We start from the raw sequence: 19036 nt of genomic DNA on the forward strand, positions 1-19036 counted from the left end.
TTACCCACATGGTTAGCTATTGAGATATGAGCTTAATATACTTCGTTAGACGTTTGGAAGATGGATAAAAGAGTATTAAAGATGTACACCAAACAATTGAATAAAAAGGTAAAAAGAGTAATGATCTGATTTTTTGATAACAGGAGAAGAGATCCTTGTAACGTTATGGTATTTACATTATTTCAGTTTCCTTTCATGCACTGCCCATCTACTGGAAAAATGAACCACTCGTCTTTTGCGTGCAACGCCATTCCTTACGCCCTGATAAAGAACCTACAACCTACAGTTGAATTCATTTCAAGTCTCGTGTTCATGTTTAGAATTCTGAAGTTTGAACGAGAGCTTTGATATAAACTCAAAACTGTACAGTTGTGACTTGCAAGGACTAGCTGTACACTACAATAATTTTGCTTACAATATAAAGAGATTATGTTTGTCCTGTATCAACTTCCATTGACAACTCCAGATGTACCAGCTTCAGCTCGACGGGTTTGACTTTCTACCTGAGGCGCAGGAGTAACTTCTGATGATTGATTTGGCTGTGCTCCTTCTTGAGAATCATGTGGCTCATTTGACCAATAATTCCATCTACTCCTCCATTTCAGAAGCTCAAGAAGAAAAGAAGTCCCACACATTACACCTCCAAAACCCGCAAAGGTGGCAAGAAGAACAGCTAGAACTGCCTGCACTCGGAGCTACAATCCCGAGCATAAGATGAGAGTTTTTAGTATTAGGCAGAGCCCGAGACAATTCAGGAGATTCAGAAAATCTTCTTCTTTTTTTCCTTTCTGATTGGTTATGTGAAATGATGGCATAATACGTAAACAGACACTTAATGGCCTCAACTGGCAAGGAAGCACTCCAGCTTTGAGTAATGCACATCAACGCGTCTCCACGTGTCAGTTGAACACTCCAACTAACAAATAATCATCTAGACACCTCTGAAATTGATGTGTCACGTCAGCGTATGGTGTCCTCTAGACACAGTGAAGACGAGTTGGATTGTTTAGTTGTCAGTTGAGTCCAAGTTGAGGTGTCTAGATATGCACTCTCACAGCTGTAGTGCTTACTTAACTGCTGAGGCCAAGTTTTAGTGATTGTTTATGTATTCTGCCTAAAGTATTTTGTTTATTTGACCTGAAGCATAACTTACCAGCGAGTAGAACACATGAGCAAACAGAACCACCAAGGCAAACTGACTGACAGCATAAACCCAAGCATATCGCCTTTGCACTAAACAAATAAAGCATGTTTATTTATATGTTATATTACTGTATAATGTATAGCAGCAAATAGAAGAAAAAAGTGAAAACCGACACTGTTAAATTTTTGAAATCAAAAGTAGTTTTTGAATAGTTCGTGTACCCATAGTTGTTGCTGTCATGGATGCAAGGAGACCCAAGATGCATGAAAAGGGCAGAGATATAGCGATCGCGCCGGATCCCATTCTGGTAACCTATAAACAAGCATTATTTAAGATCCTTTTCTGGAGTAGGATGACATTACTGCATTAGTCTTTTACTCACCAAAAGCTGCTCCAGAAAACAAAAGTAGGCAAGCATGCTGACAAGGACAAGAACAGGAACGTCCTGCCAAACCCTGTAAGCAGTTTGCACACGTCAAGTAAAATATCATATAATTTGAATTGAACATTTCTTCGTTTGATAGTGACCATGTGATTAAACTTGAGCTATTTCCCCATAAGAAATACTAGAGAACTATAAAGTTCATTCAACGAAGAAATGTCGCTCATCATTAAATTGTATTAAAACTCGAGACTATAATAGTAATTCCTAGTGGCTGTTGCAAAGAAGTGAACAAAGTTAACAGAAAGGTGTAGGCACTGAATGAAGTTAACTTCAATTAAAAAGATATATATTTTAAAAAAGGAAATGAAAGGAAAGGCCATGAGCATACCTGTATCGGACAGAGTCAGCTGGGGATCCATTTCCTCTACGAATAGTACTTTGAATCCGCAAAAGAGTGACAGGTAAGTTCCGAACCTCTTCATTACAGACATCACAAATCTTGTTGCCTTTTATGCTAAACCATTTTACAGCACATGCTTGATGAGCTAAGGCTAGTTCCCCTTTACAGCTGCACTCCATCTTCAAAGTTTCCGAACCCTCCCCAAGTTCAATGAAGCAGATTCTGCAGACAGCCTCTTCTTGAGTGATGTCTCCACCAAAATTAGCATTTTCAACTGAACCATAACACTAAGAAAGGTGTAGGTTAGTTATCCCAGGTGAGTGAACATAAGGTTCAAGTCGTGAATGCAGGATGTGTCCAAATATAGGTTATTAAATCTTCAATTTCCCATAGTTACCAGATTCTGAGCGATGATTCTTTGGAATATAAATCAGATTCCACTTCCTCTGTTTCGATTTCTTTTTATGGTTTTGACATGGCACGGAGTTTAAGAAAGCATGAATATTTTTTAATCTTGTGGTCTTAAACTAAAAATATGCAGAATGTTCCAAATTATCATTTAATGTTGTGGTCTTAAACATGTCATATGTAGAAAAATTGATATTTAAGAGTTGCCAAAAAGGAAAAGAGACATTCTATATGAAACAGACTAAAAAGAAAAGTAAGACATTGCAATTTAGGGAGTATAATACAACTTCCAATTATATTTCTCCACAAAAGTTGCGGTCGTCAGAAATTAGCATGACCCACTAAGCAACCTAATTTTTATAAATCTATACTCCCTCTGTCAATTTATGTGACACACCCTCCTTTAAAGTTAGTTCAAAAATGAATGACAGTTTACCTTACTTGGCAAATTTAACAACACTATCAACATTTTACGCATGTTGGATGCCACTTATTTGGCCAAAAGTGCACCAAAAGTGCACAAAAAGGTGCACTCTTCTATTCAAGAATCCATTTCTTTTAAGGTAATTTTTGGAACATAGCAAAGTCTTCTCATATTACTTAAAAATTGTGCCCAGTCAAACTACATCATATAAACTGGGACGGAGAGTGTATTGTGAAATCCTAGGTTGAAAATTCTTTATTTGTTTGGCTTCCTAAAAGTAAGTCACACATGTATCCAAGCAACTGCTTCTTACTCGGTATGTAAATTCAGACTTAACGAAGCATTCAAGACTTATCTAACAAAGAATCACCGGTTGCAGAACAAAAGCCTTTATCATGTGACAATGCATCAAACATGATTAGACATAAACAAATTACCTGCGCCAATAGTTTGAGTTGCATTTGATGATGTATCATCATGTCTTGGCACGAGAGGAGTTGAGGGGACTACACGATAGACATTTCCTACGCAATCCATCTGTTTTAGGCTTTCATCTTTGATCAGTGTTGGCACTGAATGTGAGCGAAGTATGGGATGCACTCCTGCTTTCTAGAAGGCGATGAGTTTGTAAGATTTAGAAAAAACAAGAAAAGGAAATTCTGAACATTAAGTGAAATTACGAAGACATTTATATTTATAGCAACAAACCAGTAAAAGTATCCTGGATCTCTACATACATTCAGATATAACATCCAGGTAAATGCATTAACACCCTAAGTTGCTCGGACTCGGGTGCGGGTGTCCGATATGGGTGCAGATCTAGAGGTCAGATCCTCTATGATCTAAATTTTTAGATTTGGGGATACGGATCTACAGGTGCGGGGGATTCGGCTAAAAATAATACAGTAACTAAAAATAGAGTTATAAAGCCTAAATTATGAGATATTACGTGTAAAACTTGACGAGAAAATCTTGATCAAAAGGAGAATCCGGAAGGAGATTAAAGGAAAGGGAGTGACCATAGAAATTTATATATACAAGGTATTCCTTTTTCTTCAATCTCATACTAGTTTTTGTTTTGTGCACAGAAATCATTGAATCTGTCCAAAATTTCTCCATCAAATTCGGTCAAAGTACCCAAAACAGGTACAGATCTCACAGTCACACCCACATCATGTCAACACGGATGCAACACCAAAAGTGAAGAGTCCGAGCATAACACCTATTAAAATCTAGTTGGGGAGGAATAATCATGCTTATGTTTTAACTACACTCATTTTTCATTTGATCTTTCCACTTCCGTACTTGTGTATTCAAACGCTTAAAGATGTAAACAAATAGTTTACATAGCTTGCGCTTTTTTTCTTTGTGAGTTACCCAAATTTGCAGCTTTTTTACCATTTTTTTAATAACCGCGGTGCATGCACCTCGACTAGAGTGTTCAACTGGAGTTATAATCCAGTCCTTGACCACACCCTTGCCTGTGCTTTTTTACCATTTATTACTCAATGGAGCATAACCTCACTGAGAATTTTACAGTTCGGAAGAAGAAGATGGTGAATTCAATCACAGCATTAACGACACGAGCAAATATAAGTACTTACAACTGAATAAAATGTAGCATCTCTGTAGTCACCATGCGTTGATTCTGGATTAGAGTGTTCAATTGGAGTTATAGGCAATGATGAAGTTCTGTTCATCTTTGAATTGAAAATTCTTTTAATGGATAGAGTCCTCAAAATTGAAGGTTTGTCCTGAGGCAAAGGAGAGACTCCAAGAGCTAACATTGCAGCTTTTTCAATATCACTTGTCTTATTCCGTAATTTGAAACTTAATTTAGGGAGGAGAGATTTAATGGATGATTTAGCCCACGGTAATGACGGACTAGGAGAATCATTTAATCTGACATGGTTAGGACTGGGCGATGGCGAGGAAATGACTCTCTTGGGAGTTTGAACTGGTGATGTGGACATGTCTATCCTTACAAAATCTTCTGTTTGTCCATCAATGGTTCTTTCAGGTACTTCCAGAGGTAGTTGTTTCGTCTGCAGTTCGCAGAGTTGTAGTTCCTCTACAATTTCACTTGATTCCCCAATCTAACAGATATTAAGAACCAAAATACCAAAGTTACTACTCAACTTCTTATTTATTACCATACAAACATAACTGCACCAATTTGCAACCAAACAAAGATATAAACTCTAAAACTTCTCAGATACAAGGAATAAGCACGTGGCACCGTTTACAACGTATTAGTTCCAAGAATACAAGCAAAGACAGAAACTTCACGCCAAAATTATACAAAACAGTCGGTGAAGACACAAATCCACAGTTTTACCAAATCAAAACAAATCAAGAAGAAGAAAGAAAAGCAATAGATCAAATTGAGAAATGGTAAAAAGCACCAAAGTTACCAGAAACAGAACCCAATATAGAGCACCAAAGTTAGTAAACAAACAGAATGTAACAACAAATCAATAAGAAAAGAAGCCATAGCTCCAAGAGAGAAATGTGTAATAAGCTGAAAATCTAATAGAATTACAACAACAACATATCCCATGAAATCCGACAAGTGGAATATGTGGAAGAGCAGGGTATATGCAGACCTGACCCCTATCTCGTGAGGGTAGAGAGGCTATTTCACGAGCACCCTCAGCTCGAATACAACACATCAAAGTAGGCATGATAAGAAAAAAAAATAGTAAAATAAACATGACAACTAATAAGAAAACACTAACAACAACAAAATTGTTTCAATAATCAAAACACAATAAATAATAATAGAAATCAAAAGCAATTCACTACAAGTATAAGGCTAATACCACAACAAACAAATCTCCAAACCTACTAACCTCCACAACCTCCTATATAAGGTCATATCCTCCATGAACCCAAGAAATCAAGAGTAAAGAAAAGCCATAGCAAAAATTGAGAAAATGTGAAAAAGCTGAGAACTTGACAGAAAAAACAATCCAAGATTAATTTTTTTTTAGCTCAAATTGAAAAATGGGTAAAATCAGAAACAATTAGCAGAAACAAAACACATATACAACACCCCAAATTAGTTCTTAAGCAGAATATCACAAGAAATCATTAAAAAAGCTACCTTTTCAACAAGAAGAGGAGGAGGATCAACTCTGGTATTAAGATTGTTTGTACAGTTTTTTCCATCCTCTTCAGCTAAAGACCTCTGGTCACTAGTCTCCATTTCAATTGAAACAATGGGTTTATAGAAAAGGAAACTAAAACCCTAAAGAAAATATTGGGTATTGAATCACTGAAAGTAAAGAAAAATACCCATGAACAAAAGTTTCAAGCTTTGAGAGAAAAAACAGAGACAAGAAAGTAATGTGGTGTAACAAACAATATAGTAGTAGTGATGTACTGTTTCTTTCTTTCTGTTTGTGTTTTTTTTTTCTCTTTTTATAAAGGCTCGATACGTGAAATAAGGATAATAATCTCGAAATAAAATTTAAGATCAATTGGTTTGATTTTTTCTTTTTACTTATATTTAGGAATTTTCACCGTTTTTGCTTCTTACTTGCATCCATAACTATAGGATGGTGAAGTAGTGCTTACTGTTCGAGTAACTTTCTCTTTATATATTTAATTTAAGATATTATCTAATTTTGTAATTATTTTTATCCATTTTTTAATATTAAAATAATAAATTTATCTATTTTATATCGAAGATAAGAGGAATAATTAATCTCATAAAATATTTGTATTTATTCTATTCCACGTATTTAAGAGTGGTTTGGTTATTGGTTAAGAAGTTATAACAATAAAATTGTTTAGCAGATCTAACAAACTGGTTAACTAATAGTTTAATTTAAAATTTTAATATTTTTTTGTTGTGTTATTTTATTATTTTTTGGAAATTAGTTGGTCGATTTTGTTATTTCTCAAAATTGGTCAGCTGAGCCTCACAAGTGTGGTGACCAAACTTTGTTGTATTTTCATTAATAAAATTTTATTTATTAATGTTTTGGTGTAACGAAATAGAAATTTAAGATTTTAAATATTTTTTGTGTACATTAGTTCATATGAGAAACGGGTCTGATATACCCCTCAACTTTGTCATTTAGAGCTGATATACCCCTTGTTATGAAAGTGGCTCATATATACGCCTACTTGTAAACAAATGGCTCATATATACCCTTTTTCTCTAACGGAAATGAAAAAAATAATAATTTTAATCTAAATTTTTATTATTTTTTTCTAAAAAATATAATCCCATATAAGTAAATTTAATCCTCGTCAAACATATTTTTTTTGACTTTTTTTTTATTTCAATGACTAATTTATAATTATTATTTTGATGATCAAATTTATTTATGTTTTACTAATATTCTTGTAAAACTTATTGTAGATGACCAAATTTTTTCTTCGAATACGAAATTAAATTACAATACACACAAAAAAAAAGTTTAATTTCTTATTCTTTAAACTAAGGAATGAAAGAAAAAAATAAAATAAGAATAAGAAATTCAAATAATTATAATAAAAGAAGTCAAAAAATAATTTATGTATGAAAAAAATTAAAATATATCTTGAACTTTAATAGAAGAATCATATATACCCCTAAATAATTTTTTTAAAAAAATTAGAAGTAATAAATATAAATTTAAAACTAATTTTTTAACTTCTGTTAAATGAAGGGTATATGTGAGCCATTTTGTAACGGCAGGGGTATATGTGAGCCGTTTGTATAACGGTAAGGGCATATATGAGTCACTTTTATAACAAGGGGTATATCAGCTCCAAATGACAAAGTTGAGGAGTATATCAAACCCTTTTCCCTTAATTTTTTGAAAAGTAATTGATCGACTCTGTTAGCCTTTGATCTTGGCAAAGATAGGCCTCACAATCCTATTGACTAGTACTCATTATATTTTCGTCTTTTCAATATCACGACATATGAAATGAAATTTTAAGTCAGTCGACTAATTTTTCAGATATTTATCCTTCGATTGCGTTGTCACCCAAAATTGGTGAGGCCGAGGCTCACTCACATGCCTAAAAAGAGTAATTGGACAAGACAATGTTGTAGTTCCAACTTCTTCTTCTTTGTGCGTGTAGTTTCAACTTATTGAGGATATAACTTTAAATAAAAGTTCGTGAAAAATATAAATTACGGCAAAAGGATTGGTAGGTATAGCAATGCATTCTTGGCTATAATCACATTTAACCATATGTTCTCGGTACAGTCTTAAGTATAGAATCGTCATTTTTAATTTATATACTTGTGTTTTATCCTTTTAATATAGAATCATTTGACACAAATTTTCAAATTTATATATCTCTAATATAAATATCAGACACTAAATAAAAAAAGTCCTAAACAAATAAATTCAACCACATTTTGCTTTGTTGTGTTTATCCTTTTATTTAATCTTATTACTTTCTTTTTGTTACCATACTAATTATTATTATTATTATTATTATTATTATTATTATATCATCTCTTTCTTACCATTTATTGCCTCCAAAACCATCTTTTTCTATCAAATCAATTTTGTGACTCAATAATGAAAGTTACTTAAACCAACTAACCCTAAAATATATAGAAATATATAATTCTACGTATACAACTTTAATGGACTTTGGCATTTTGAAGGGTTTTTCCAAAAATAAAAATTTTACGACTTATCTTTTGAAGTAGTTATAAAGGTGTTACTTTTTTTTTTTTGGCCATTTATGTGACATGATATAAAGTGTGAGCGTTAAATTACTTAATTTTATGTGTATTTTAATATACTTCTTTTTAAATATATATAGAAATTATATTCTTAAAGATAATGTAAGTTATCACAAATTACAATAGTTAATAATTTAAAATATACTTCAAAAAATCTTTCTTTTGCACTTAATGGACTTTGGCTAAGTATTTAGATAAGTGGATAATCTCTTTGTTTTAATTTATGTGATATTAAAGATTAAATTATCTATTTTTAATGTGTATTCAAATATAGAATTTAAACAATAATATATACCCCAATAGTTTAATGATCAAAATATTATTTAAAAAGTATATTAAAAGACCATTTGGAACCATAGTAATTCCTAGGGCAAATATTAGTCCAGTTTAGTGAGAAAGTGAAACGTAAATATACCTAAATTATTATATTGTGTCAATTAATTGAATCACAAATACATCCAAACAAAGTGGATATGTAGCTATTCATTAAATCTATTCGGTTATTGTTAGTCGATAAGTATTAAATATATATCGTGTCACGTCTTATCATGATAATATTCTCGATCATGACAATCGAGGACCGATCAAGCGGTAAGATCATGATTCATAGAGAAGTAGATCCTTCGTATTACACTACGGACAAATACATGAACGACAACTTCAAAAGACACACGTCGTATATGTAACTCGTATACTTTTGTTTTAAAACAAAAGAAGACTAAACAAATATATTAGCATATTTTTCAAGTGAGATTAAGTACTCAACCAACTTAGTTATTATACTCACTATATAAAAGATTCCGCAAGTCGAGTAGTGCGGCGGATTTAGGATTTTAAGGTTGTGGATACTCTGAAAGTGGGAGAGGCAAAAAAATAAAAAGAAATAAGTTAATACTGAAATCCGAACACACGCTCAACAACACTAAAAGAGCCTAAAACACCCGCCCAAGAGTCAATGGACCAATCAGATCATTTGTACATAGGATGTTCTATGTTAATTTTATATAAATACCTTTTAATTTATACATAAATATATATATTTCGAAACAAAGTTAATGAATACTCGAGCCCCGCAAAATCTATGTTATGTTTTTAGTTAAAATGTGTTTTAGTTTAATGTTTTATAAAACAATTTCCTTGAAATTAAAATCAAGTGCAACTCATTAAAAAGGCTATGGTATACATCACTTTCTGAATTAGTCTTTTGTTTATTAAATTAAGAAGAATAAAAAAGTACTAATTCTTTCTTCTTCTTCTTTTTATTTTTTATCTGGTTTTTGATATTTGTATTAGAATCTCGCTTAATTAATTTTATTTCACAATGCATAAGATTTATTTAAAGAAAAAATCTTTTGTATTAAGCTTTTTTTTTCATACTTAAAATTCAAATTCAAAATCGTCAATAAAAGACGAAGTAATTCTATCAGTACACCCTTTGGGGAATTAAAAGGTCAATTCTTATATATGGATTCTGAAATTTTGTGCACAATCACTTTTATAGATGGAGTTTGACTTTGTTTTTATATCAAGCATGATCATTGACGATTTAATTAGCGGGTTATAAAAGTCAACTTAAAAATTTATTATTTTTTCTTAGAAAAAAAAATAAATTGTCAAGTTGAAGTACTTATGTACTAACTTTTTTAGTGGTATAAATTAAATATATAATAGAAATTCTAGATCCGCCAAAAACCGTTATATATCGAAACAATTATTTATAGGATTGATGTGATCTCCAATATTGCATTATTACTCTTATGATGCAATTGTCCACTTTAACTTTCACTAGTATATTGTACAGTAATTTTCTTGTGCTTGAGATTGACAATTATAATTATAATATATATAATATAATTAAAAGAAGATATTGCAAATAAAATTAAGTATGTCTTTGAGTTAATTAGATGAATTGCAAAATAAAAAAAATATTGATGGATGATGATTAGGATAACAATTAGTATCAAAGTCACAATGATGAGTTCTTTATAAATTGTATTTATCTTATTAAGTATTATACGAGTATATACTTTTGTTAGAGGTGGAGTCAAAAAAAATTAAAATTGATTTGAGACAACGAAGAACTTAAAAAAAATTAATATTTGTTATATAGTATAATTTTTCAATAAAATTGACTCAAATACGCCCTTAGCCGTGTCATAGCTGCTCAATTGATTACGTACATGTGAAACAAAAAAAGATATATACTACTCCCTCCGTCCAGAAATGTTTGTCATGTTGCGCTTATCGAAAGTAAATTTGACTAATTTTCAAAGGTAAATTAGATCACATCAATTCGATATTTTAAACAAAAAAATTAGATATTCTAAAACTATATGAAAAGTACTATAAATTACAATTTTTTGCATATTAATATGATGAAAAAAATGCATCTTAAAATGTTAGCCAAAGTTTTTATAATTTGACTCTAATAATAAAAACCATGACAAACAATACCGAACGAAGGGAATACATCTTCTATATATTTAATTAAAGAACTATATATATATATATATATATATATATGTATGTATATATATATGTACATAATGGACACACATCTTTTATTTCAAAGTAAAATATGGTTTTCATAGTGTGAAAAGCATTTGAAGATATTGTCCTATCATACGTACGTAATTTTTTCTTAGGACGAAAAAAAACTTCATGAAATATAGCGTTTTAATTTTTTATTAAAAGCTTATTTTAGAATTGATTAATACGTAAATTTTAAAATTAGCATCGTCTTGATCATAAAATCACTAAAGCAATCACTTGGAGCTTCTGTGGCAAAGGTTGACTTCTTTAACAAAATTCACAAAATTTAGATGACACTACTAAATTTTTTTTAAAAAAAAAAAAATTATAATAATCATGAATGATATCATTGATGTAGTCTAATAAAGGGACCATTCACCAAACAAATATAGTCAATTATAAACTTAAAAAAGATATAAGATTTATTTATTTCCAAACCCAAAAGTAGAGATGCTCACATATACCCTCTATTGATGGTCACAACTTTAATTAATTATCTTGGCTTATTATACACCACTTGTAATCTAACAATTAATTGTACAATGAAGAGTAAAAATAAAATAAAAATTGTTTATATCTTTATCTTTGTTTGTTTTTTTAATGACAAGATTAAATTAAATATGTTATATAATTAAAAGATTTGTAAGTTGAGATAAAATAATTAGTTCACAATCCATGACATGTGAGTAAGAGAGTTGAATTAGCTTGATGATGAAAATAAAAATTATAATTAAGAAATTGTGAAGTTGAATTGAATTATTAAAAATTGAAACTAACAATAATTAGTTTGTTTGTTTGATAAAACAGTATTGATAAATATTTATTTTTTTTGCTAAAATGAATTGATTCATATCCTAAAGCTATTTTTCAAAAATATAAATAGAAAATTAATTATATTTTATAAAAAATATTTTGGATATTATGAAAAAATATTAAGAATAAAATTTTGTAAAAGATTTGAATCATTGGACATCGATCATTCTTTGTCAATAATGGGGACATTTGAATTTTTGAGCCCAATAAATAGAAATGTTAGTGGAGAAAATCATTGGTTAATGTAGGATTTTTATAATTTTTTTATGATTTGTGTTATTAGAAAAATTATGTACATGAGTTATTATATGGTGGAAGAATATTGGAGAATAGATTTTACATTTTAAGTCATGCTTAAAAAGCAAAAATTATTGTTAGGGCATGATGTTTTAACACAAAGTGCCTTAATAAAAAAGCAAATATAAAACATAAAAGAAGAACTTAATATGAGTATTGATTTATTGACTAATTGAAATTTAATTCCTCTATATTTTTCTTCTTTTGATGAAATTGTACAAGTTCTTGTAAAAAAAAATTTTAAGTCTACGTTGAATATAATTATTAAAAATTGATGAGATGTGCTTAATATGTTAGATATCAAATTTGAAATCTTCTGGAATTGATAAGATTTTAAGAGTCCCGAAAAAAAGAAAGGAGAAGAAATTTCTCAAAAATTTATTGTTCTATTGCATATTCGAAACCTTAACCCGAAGGGAAAAGATAACAAACTGTCCTTTTATATCTTTCTCTGCTTTAATATTAAACTTTTATCTACAATATGATTCAAATCTGTGATATATATATCAACCTCGCATATCATGTGTTGAGGTTCCTTTTTTATGACTAAAAGACAAGTTGAATGAACAGTATAGTGTCTTGTTGAGTTCTGCATTCCAAAAGTCCGATCTTTCTCTTGTACAATTCATCACAACAATAAAAAAAAGTTATCACAAATTTATGTTGTGATGAATTGTACAAGAGAAAGATAGGACTTTCGGAATACAAAACTCAACAAGACATTGTACTGTTCATTGAACTTGTCTTTTTAATTATAGAAAAGGGACCTCAACATATGATATGCGAGGTAGGTTGAGGTCCCTTTTCTATAACTAAAAGACAAGTTGAATGAACAGTATAGTGTCTTGTTGAGTTCTGCATTCCAAAAGCCACATTTTTCTCTAGTACAATTCATCACAACGAAAAAAAAAACTCATCATAAATTCATGTTGTGTTTGATGTTCTTAGCTTTAAACAAATATATCTATAGAAGCCAAATGTAGATCAGAGGATTGACAAAGCAAACAGTATATTTACTAGGTATAGTTATAACAACTTGAAAAAAAATGCATGGATTCAAAAACACTCTTTAAAAGTTAAAAAAAAAATGTAAAAAAAAGGGGGCTTAGCTCAACAGCATGTCTTGATGATCCATTTGTAGGACTGGAAACCCAATTGCAAACTATAATTAAGAGACTTTCAGCTGTTGGATTATTCTACTCTAGGGGGGATGGATAGAGAAGGAAAACCAAAAGGTCAAGAAAGATAATACTGATATTTATACAAGAGTGGATTATGGCAACTCTTCCTATTTTTACTCTTCAGCTGCGCCTTCGCTGACCTTGATCTCCAGGAGGCGTTCAACTGGCTGTCGACAGATAGGACAGCGATTCGTCTGGAACCTCAAAACCTTTGCACATCCGCTACACATACACTGCGTGAAGAAAGACACTGAGTTATGTAATGTACATTATATTAGAGTTTTGTCAACTAAAAGAAATGCAGGGTCTAATCCCTCTGCGAAACATAAGAAATTCAGTATAGTTTGATCAATTCAAGGTGAAAAATGGGTTGGTGCTTCCTCGATGGGAAGTTGAGCAAAAGTATTTTAATTCAAGGTAAGATGTGGTAGCTCCTTTAGGATCTCCGCCCAATAGAGAGAGACACGTCCTAATCCAGAAACAGGTATTTTATATATGGCTTGTTCAATCAATAAATGTCTGCAGTGAAAATGAAGCTTAAAATGAAGTCTACTTCACAATATCAATTTTACTAAAATCTTAAATCACTCAGCCAGTGGCAAGAGAAAGTGTGAGGTGTGCTAAGGAGAGGTCACAGAGCAAAGAAGAGGAAAATAGTGGACTTTAAGGGTGTGGTCGGTAGGAAGGAAAATGTTTCCCAGGAAAATAAGTAAGTTCCTTATTTGTTTTCTTGTGTTTGCATACACATAAGCAGAAAATATTATCCTTAAAGCATTTGTATATCACCTGAACCAATACAATGGAAGATAGGAGTAAAGGTAAGGGCGTGGGGTGGTGGGGAATGGGGATAAAGGCTAAAGGTGTGGGGTGGCGGGGATAGAGGCTACAGGGGGTGGGGGGTGAAGATGATGTATGTTAGAGGGTGGCGAGGACACCACCTGTGGAACATCTTTCCCCTTCTTTCTCTAGGAAAGTCATTTTCATCATTTTAAAAAATACTTTTTTTTTCAAAATTTTAACCAACTGAACATTTAAAAACTGGAAAACATTTTTTCCTCCATACCAAACACACCCTAGGAAGACTTGAAGTGTCGGAAGGAATTGTTTTCAGATTCTATAAGCAAAATTGTTGAACTGCAGAACGCATAAATTATGTACTATGTATAATCATGACATTGCAGATGTTTGGGAACATATTGAGACCAAAACTCGACATAAATTGTTAACAAAGGGCAGAATCATACCATGTGCCGACATGGAAGTACAGTGGTATCCCGAGGTTCAGAGAGGCAAATCACACATTCTTTTCCGGGATCATTTCCATCGAAGTCACTTTCAACTGAATTACCAATCCCAAAAATCTCTTGCAATTCATACCTCATGTCATTGACCCACAGGATCTGCTTCACCACCCTAACATGGTACTCACCTTTGTCCTTCTCAAAAACTGCTTGAGTGATCTGTGAATTAGTGGATCCTGATGCTGCACTTCCATCCTCTGATTCACTTGGGTTATCTAATGTTGCCTCCGCCTTGACTGCAAGTGGATACACATCTGCCTCACTATCTTTGGACAATTCTGCCTCTTCAAACATTGAAAAATCAATGCCAGTACCAGACGGTTGCCTAAATTTCTGAGCTAAACCTTTTTGAAACTCAAAAGTTACTGGTGGAAGCAAGCTTTCCTTCATGGGAGTCAAACAACAGTCTTCACCTTCTTTTGCAAAGAAAATGACAGTCATGCTGCAAGAGAAAAAAGATCAAGAAATACCTTGGATTAGCTCCCGTTGAAAGCACCTAAATTTAACTTGAAGAATCACCAATATATTGCCAAGCACTACAATTTTCATAAACAACCACACACAAAGCAACTACTTGATAATTCTTATGTGAGTGACCTAGAAGCTGCAAAGCATATCAGAGCTCATTCTTAGTAATTACTACTCCCTCCGATTCAACTTGTTTGTCTTACTTTCCTTTTTAGTCCGTTTCAAAAAAAATGCCTCGTTCCCTTTTTTGCAACTCCACACAGCATGTTTAACACCACAAGATTCAAAGTCTTGTTACTTTCTTACCTTTGTACCAAGTCAAAACCAGACAAACAAATTGAAAAGGAGGGAGTATCTCCTAGTTGACAAAACTCATTCCTTTAATAAGTTCAACAGTCATCAACATTGTACATGCCACTCTTAAGAGTCAGCAACAGATGACTGAAGACTGAAAAGTGAACACAGATTCCATACGACCAACAAAGAAGAAGCAACCACCGTGATTATATTTTTTCCCTGGAACTCACTACCACCTCCATTGATCCCTTGTTATTGTACCATCACTGCAAGCACATCAGATCTCAACCTTCGGGAGTTAACAGCTCAGTTTTCAGTATAAAACACCATTGTCGAACTTCTAGACATGCGAGATAATATATGATGTATTCATTCTAAGAAGAAATTGATCTAGTATATTACTATCATTTTAGAAAACTAAAAAGCTAGTTGATTATCAAATTACTTGCATATCCAAATCTCAGATGATACTATTTTTTTTTTCTTCTAAATGTGTATCTCAACATGAGATTCAATGGATCATTTTCTAACAAGGGATAGCTGTAAGGAGAGCACTGCAGATATCAATTGCCTCTTTGAGGTCGTTTTCAATTAAATAAAAAAAAAGAAGCAATAATCTGTATGAAGACCAAAGTTATTGGTTGCTATTCAGTACATACCAAGAGATTTCAACACCAGTGCTTAAACAAGAGACCACTTCCAATTTTTGTAGATGAGTAATTATTAGTTAGACCCAAAGGCTTATTTAATAACCCAAAGTAGTGCTAAACAGTGGCAGAACTAGGATTACTGGATTTTTGCTAAGGAGATTCAAAATATATATTCAAAAAAAGATGAAGAAGCCAAGGAGATTCAACGTATACATTTAGAAATATTGACCTATCTACATTTTGGAATTTTACGAAAGAGTGTCAATTGACTTCCCTTGAACAAAATGACACTGCCACTGGTGCTAAGTCACGCTATACAGGATCCTCAAAGTTAGCAGCAGAAACCTCATTTGTTTTCTCTAAAATAGACACATTTATCTACTCATCCAAGGTTGTTAAAGAGATTGCAGGACTGGTAACAACAAAATGAAATTACATTAATGTCCAAGATAAAATAAAATTTGCTGATCAAGTTCTCAATTTCTCCATCTGCATTTATGATATGGGAGGTTGTCAAAAGATTGTCTCACAGAAAGCTTAGGTACAAATTAATCCCTAGCAAACCCAATAGCAAAAATCCTACTAGTGTCTAAATGTGTTTCCAAAATTAATGAAAAGACTAAAAAGTTCAAAACTTTCTTGAACAAATAAATCTAGTACCTCTCCCTCCGTCCCGATTTTAAACACACACTCACCCCAGCTGGAACATTCCAAGATGTTGGACGCCACTCTATTGAAAATTTTATCATACAATACAACTATATGTACTTCAAGAACTTAAATACACTTACCTATTCAAATATAAACTATAATATCATGTCTGATATATCAAATTGACTTTCAATTCCATTATTTAACTATTTTTCCACAATACTAACATAGTACTAAAGTCAAGTTATAGTCCCTGCAAGAAACAATCAAACTAAGGACTTTAATGGAAAGGTGATAATTTCCAAAACCATTATTTAACTTAACCTTTTTCCAAAATACTAACATAGAACCAAAGTCAAGTTGAAGTTTTTAACTCTGACCCTGTAAGAAACCATCAAACTAAAGAATTCAAGGGAAAGGTACCAATTAAGCCATTGTTTAACTTATATTCCACAATACTAACACAGTACCAAAGTCAAGTTGAAGTTTTTAACTCTGACCCCGTAAAAAACAATCAAATTAAAGTATTCAGATGGAAAAGTACCAAGTTGAAACTCTTGTTTATTTCAACTTTATGAGCCAAGTACTACTAAACAACAACAACATACTCACTCTAATCTCACAAGGTGAGTCTGCGGTATACAGACCATACCATACCTAGTAGATAAAGAGGTTGATTCCGATAGACCCTCGTCTAATGAACAAGTACTAATACTACTGCACATATTTGAATACACTCCAACTGAAACAGTCAAGACTAAAGCGAATACCATATACTAACATCAATTTGCATAAACTTCACCAATAAACAAACAGGTAAAATGAAAAAAAGACACTTTTTATACCTCCCAGGAACTGTGGCATCAAAAGTGAAGGCCACAAGATACTTGCCAGGATTAGCTTCATCAGGCTCAATCCTTAGAGTCTCCTTCTTCAAGTTAACATCATTCCTTATTGTTACAGCTTTTTGATGCTCCACATATGGAGCTGGTGGAGGCATCATCGGTCCACACGGGTACCGCCCGTTAACCCAATTAGCATGACCAGGGTCCATCCTATGGTGATGATCATACGAAGCTGGTAACGGCACCGGCATCGCCGCCGGCGGTGGCGGATAGTAACCCGGGTATTGATAATACGGCGGAGCATTAGGGTTTGGGTATTGAGTAGGATAAGGCGTCGCCGCCGCAAACACATACCTGTTCGCGTTTATCTCCGGCTGCGGTGGTTGTGGTTGTGGAGGCGGCGGTGGGTGACTCCTCCGGCTACTACTCCGTCGCCGGCCGTTCACACCACTACTTCCCATATTACCCATTTTTAACCCAAAAAAAAAATCAAACTTTTCACCTAAAACCAAAAAACCCAAATCAAAAATCGAAAATTCCCAAACTTTGAATCAAACCATTAATGAAAATAAACAAAATTTCAACACCCTTTTGCCCCTTTTCTCAAATTATGACGTGAAACAGTAGAAAAGTGAAGAAAAAACGAAATGGGGTTTCGAATAAACAGCACAGAAGAAGAGAAAACAATGAGATTAAACAAGATATATATGTAAAAATGGAACAGATGATTATGGAGAAAGTGGAAAGAGGAATCTTGATGATGATGATGATGAAGATAATGGGGTTGGAGAGTAGGGTAGGGGGGTGGGGTGGGGGGTATAATGGGAAATGGGTAAGAAGAGGATATTATGCTATTGCCTAAAGTTCCACCATCAACAGCTTACACATCTTGTTATCCGTGTTCGATATTTTTATTAAAATTTAATTAAATTTATATTAATATAAAAATTTATATTAAAAAATAAATATTACCTAAAAAAAAGCGATCTTATATTCTGAAAAAATTAAATTTCAGATTTGAACTAAAATTAGATTTGCATTGAAAAGTATGATGGTAGAGGGTAAAGTGACAAAGATAAATTTATATTTAAAGAAATCTGAATTCAAAATCTCTAACTAAAAATAAAATATTTTATCTTTTTATCCTCCCTTTATTTTTTAAGTTTGGAAAAGCAATGATTTGATTAGATAATATTGTAATTACACAAGTTGCTTGTCGTATTTATCTTCTTCTATTTTAATTTTTTGTGATATTTATTTAAGTTTTGATGTATTTTAATTAATTTTATATAATAGATATATTATTTTTTATTAGTATAGCTATTTTAATTAATTTTTTATAAACACGGTACTTACTTAAATTTTAATGTATTTTGACTAATTTTATATAATAGATATATATTTTTTTATTAGTATTGATATCAAATAGTGTTTTAATAAACGAGGAAGACAAGGTGAGGCATAATTCATGTAAGTAAAATGTGTAAAAAATAAATAAAAGTTATATCATTAATATATAGTGTGATGATATCTCTATCT

General features: G+C 32.0%; 2 protein-coding genes across 2 annotated transcripts; both read right to left on the bottom strand.

Moving 5' to 3' along the window:
* Window positions 1–96: 96 nt before the first annotated feature.
* On the bottom strand, window positions 97–6197 carry LOC107029287. Its single transcript, XM_015230671.1, has 8 exons — window positions 5868–6197; window positions 4366–4857; window positions 3199–3370; window positions 1918–2203; window positions 1527–1599; window positions 1366–1456; window positions 1154–1233; window positions 97–695 (listed from the first exon to the last, which is right to left on the bottom strand). Exons 1-8 carry the CDS (start codon window positions 5967–5969, stop codon window positions 444–446), a joined length of 1548 nt encoding a protein of 515 aa, XP_015086157.1. The 5' UTR covers window positions 5970–6197; the 3' UTR covers window positions 97–443.
* Window positions 6198–13096: 6899 nt separating this feature from the next.
* Window positions 13097–18376, bottom strand: LOC107031539 (probable E3 ubiquitin-protein ligase LOG2). The gene is made up of 3 exons (XM_015232951.2): window positions 17498–18376; window positions 14530–15028; window positions 13097–13518 (listed from the first exon to the last, which is right to left on the bottom strand). Exons 1-3 carry the CDS (start codon window positions 17965–17967, stop codon window positions 13399–13401), a joined length of 1089 nt encoding a protein of 362 aa, XP_015088437.1. The 5' UTR covers window positions 17968–18376; the 3' UTR covers window positions 13097–13398.
* Between the last annotated feature and the right edge of the window lie 660 nt (window positions 18377–19036).

The sequence above is a fragment of the Solanum pennellii genome, chromosome 9 (genome assembly GCF_001406875.1).
Source record: "Solanum pennellii chromosome 9, SPENNV200".
Lineage (NCBI taxonomy): Eukaryota > Viridiplantae > Streptophyta > Magnoliopsida > Solanales > Solanaceae > Solanum > Solanum pennellii.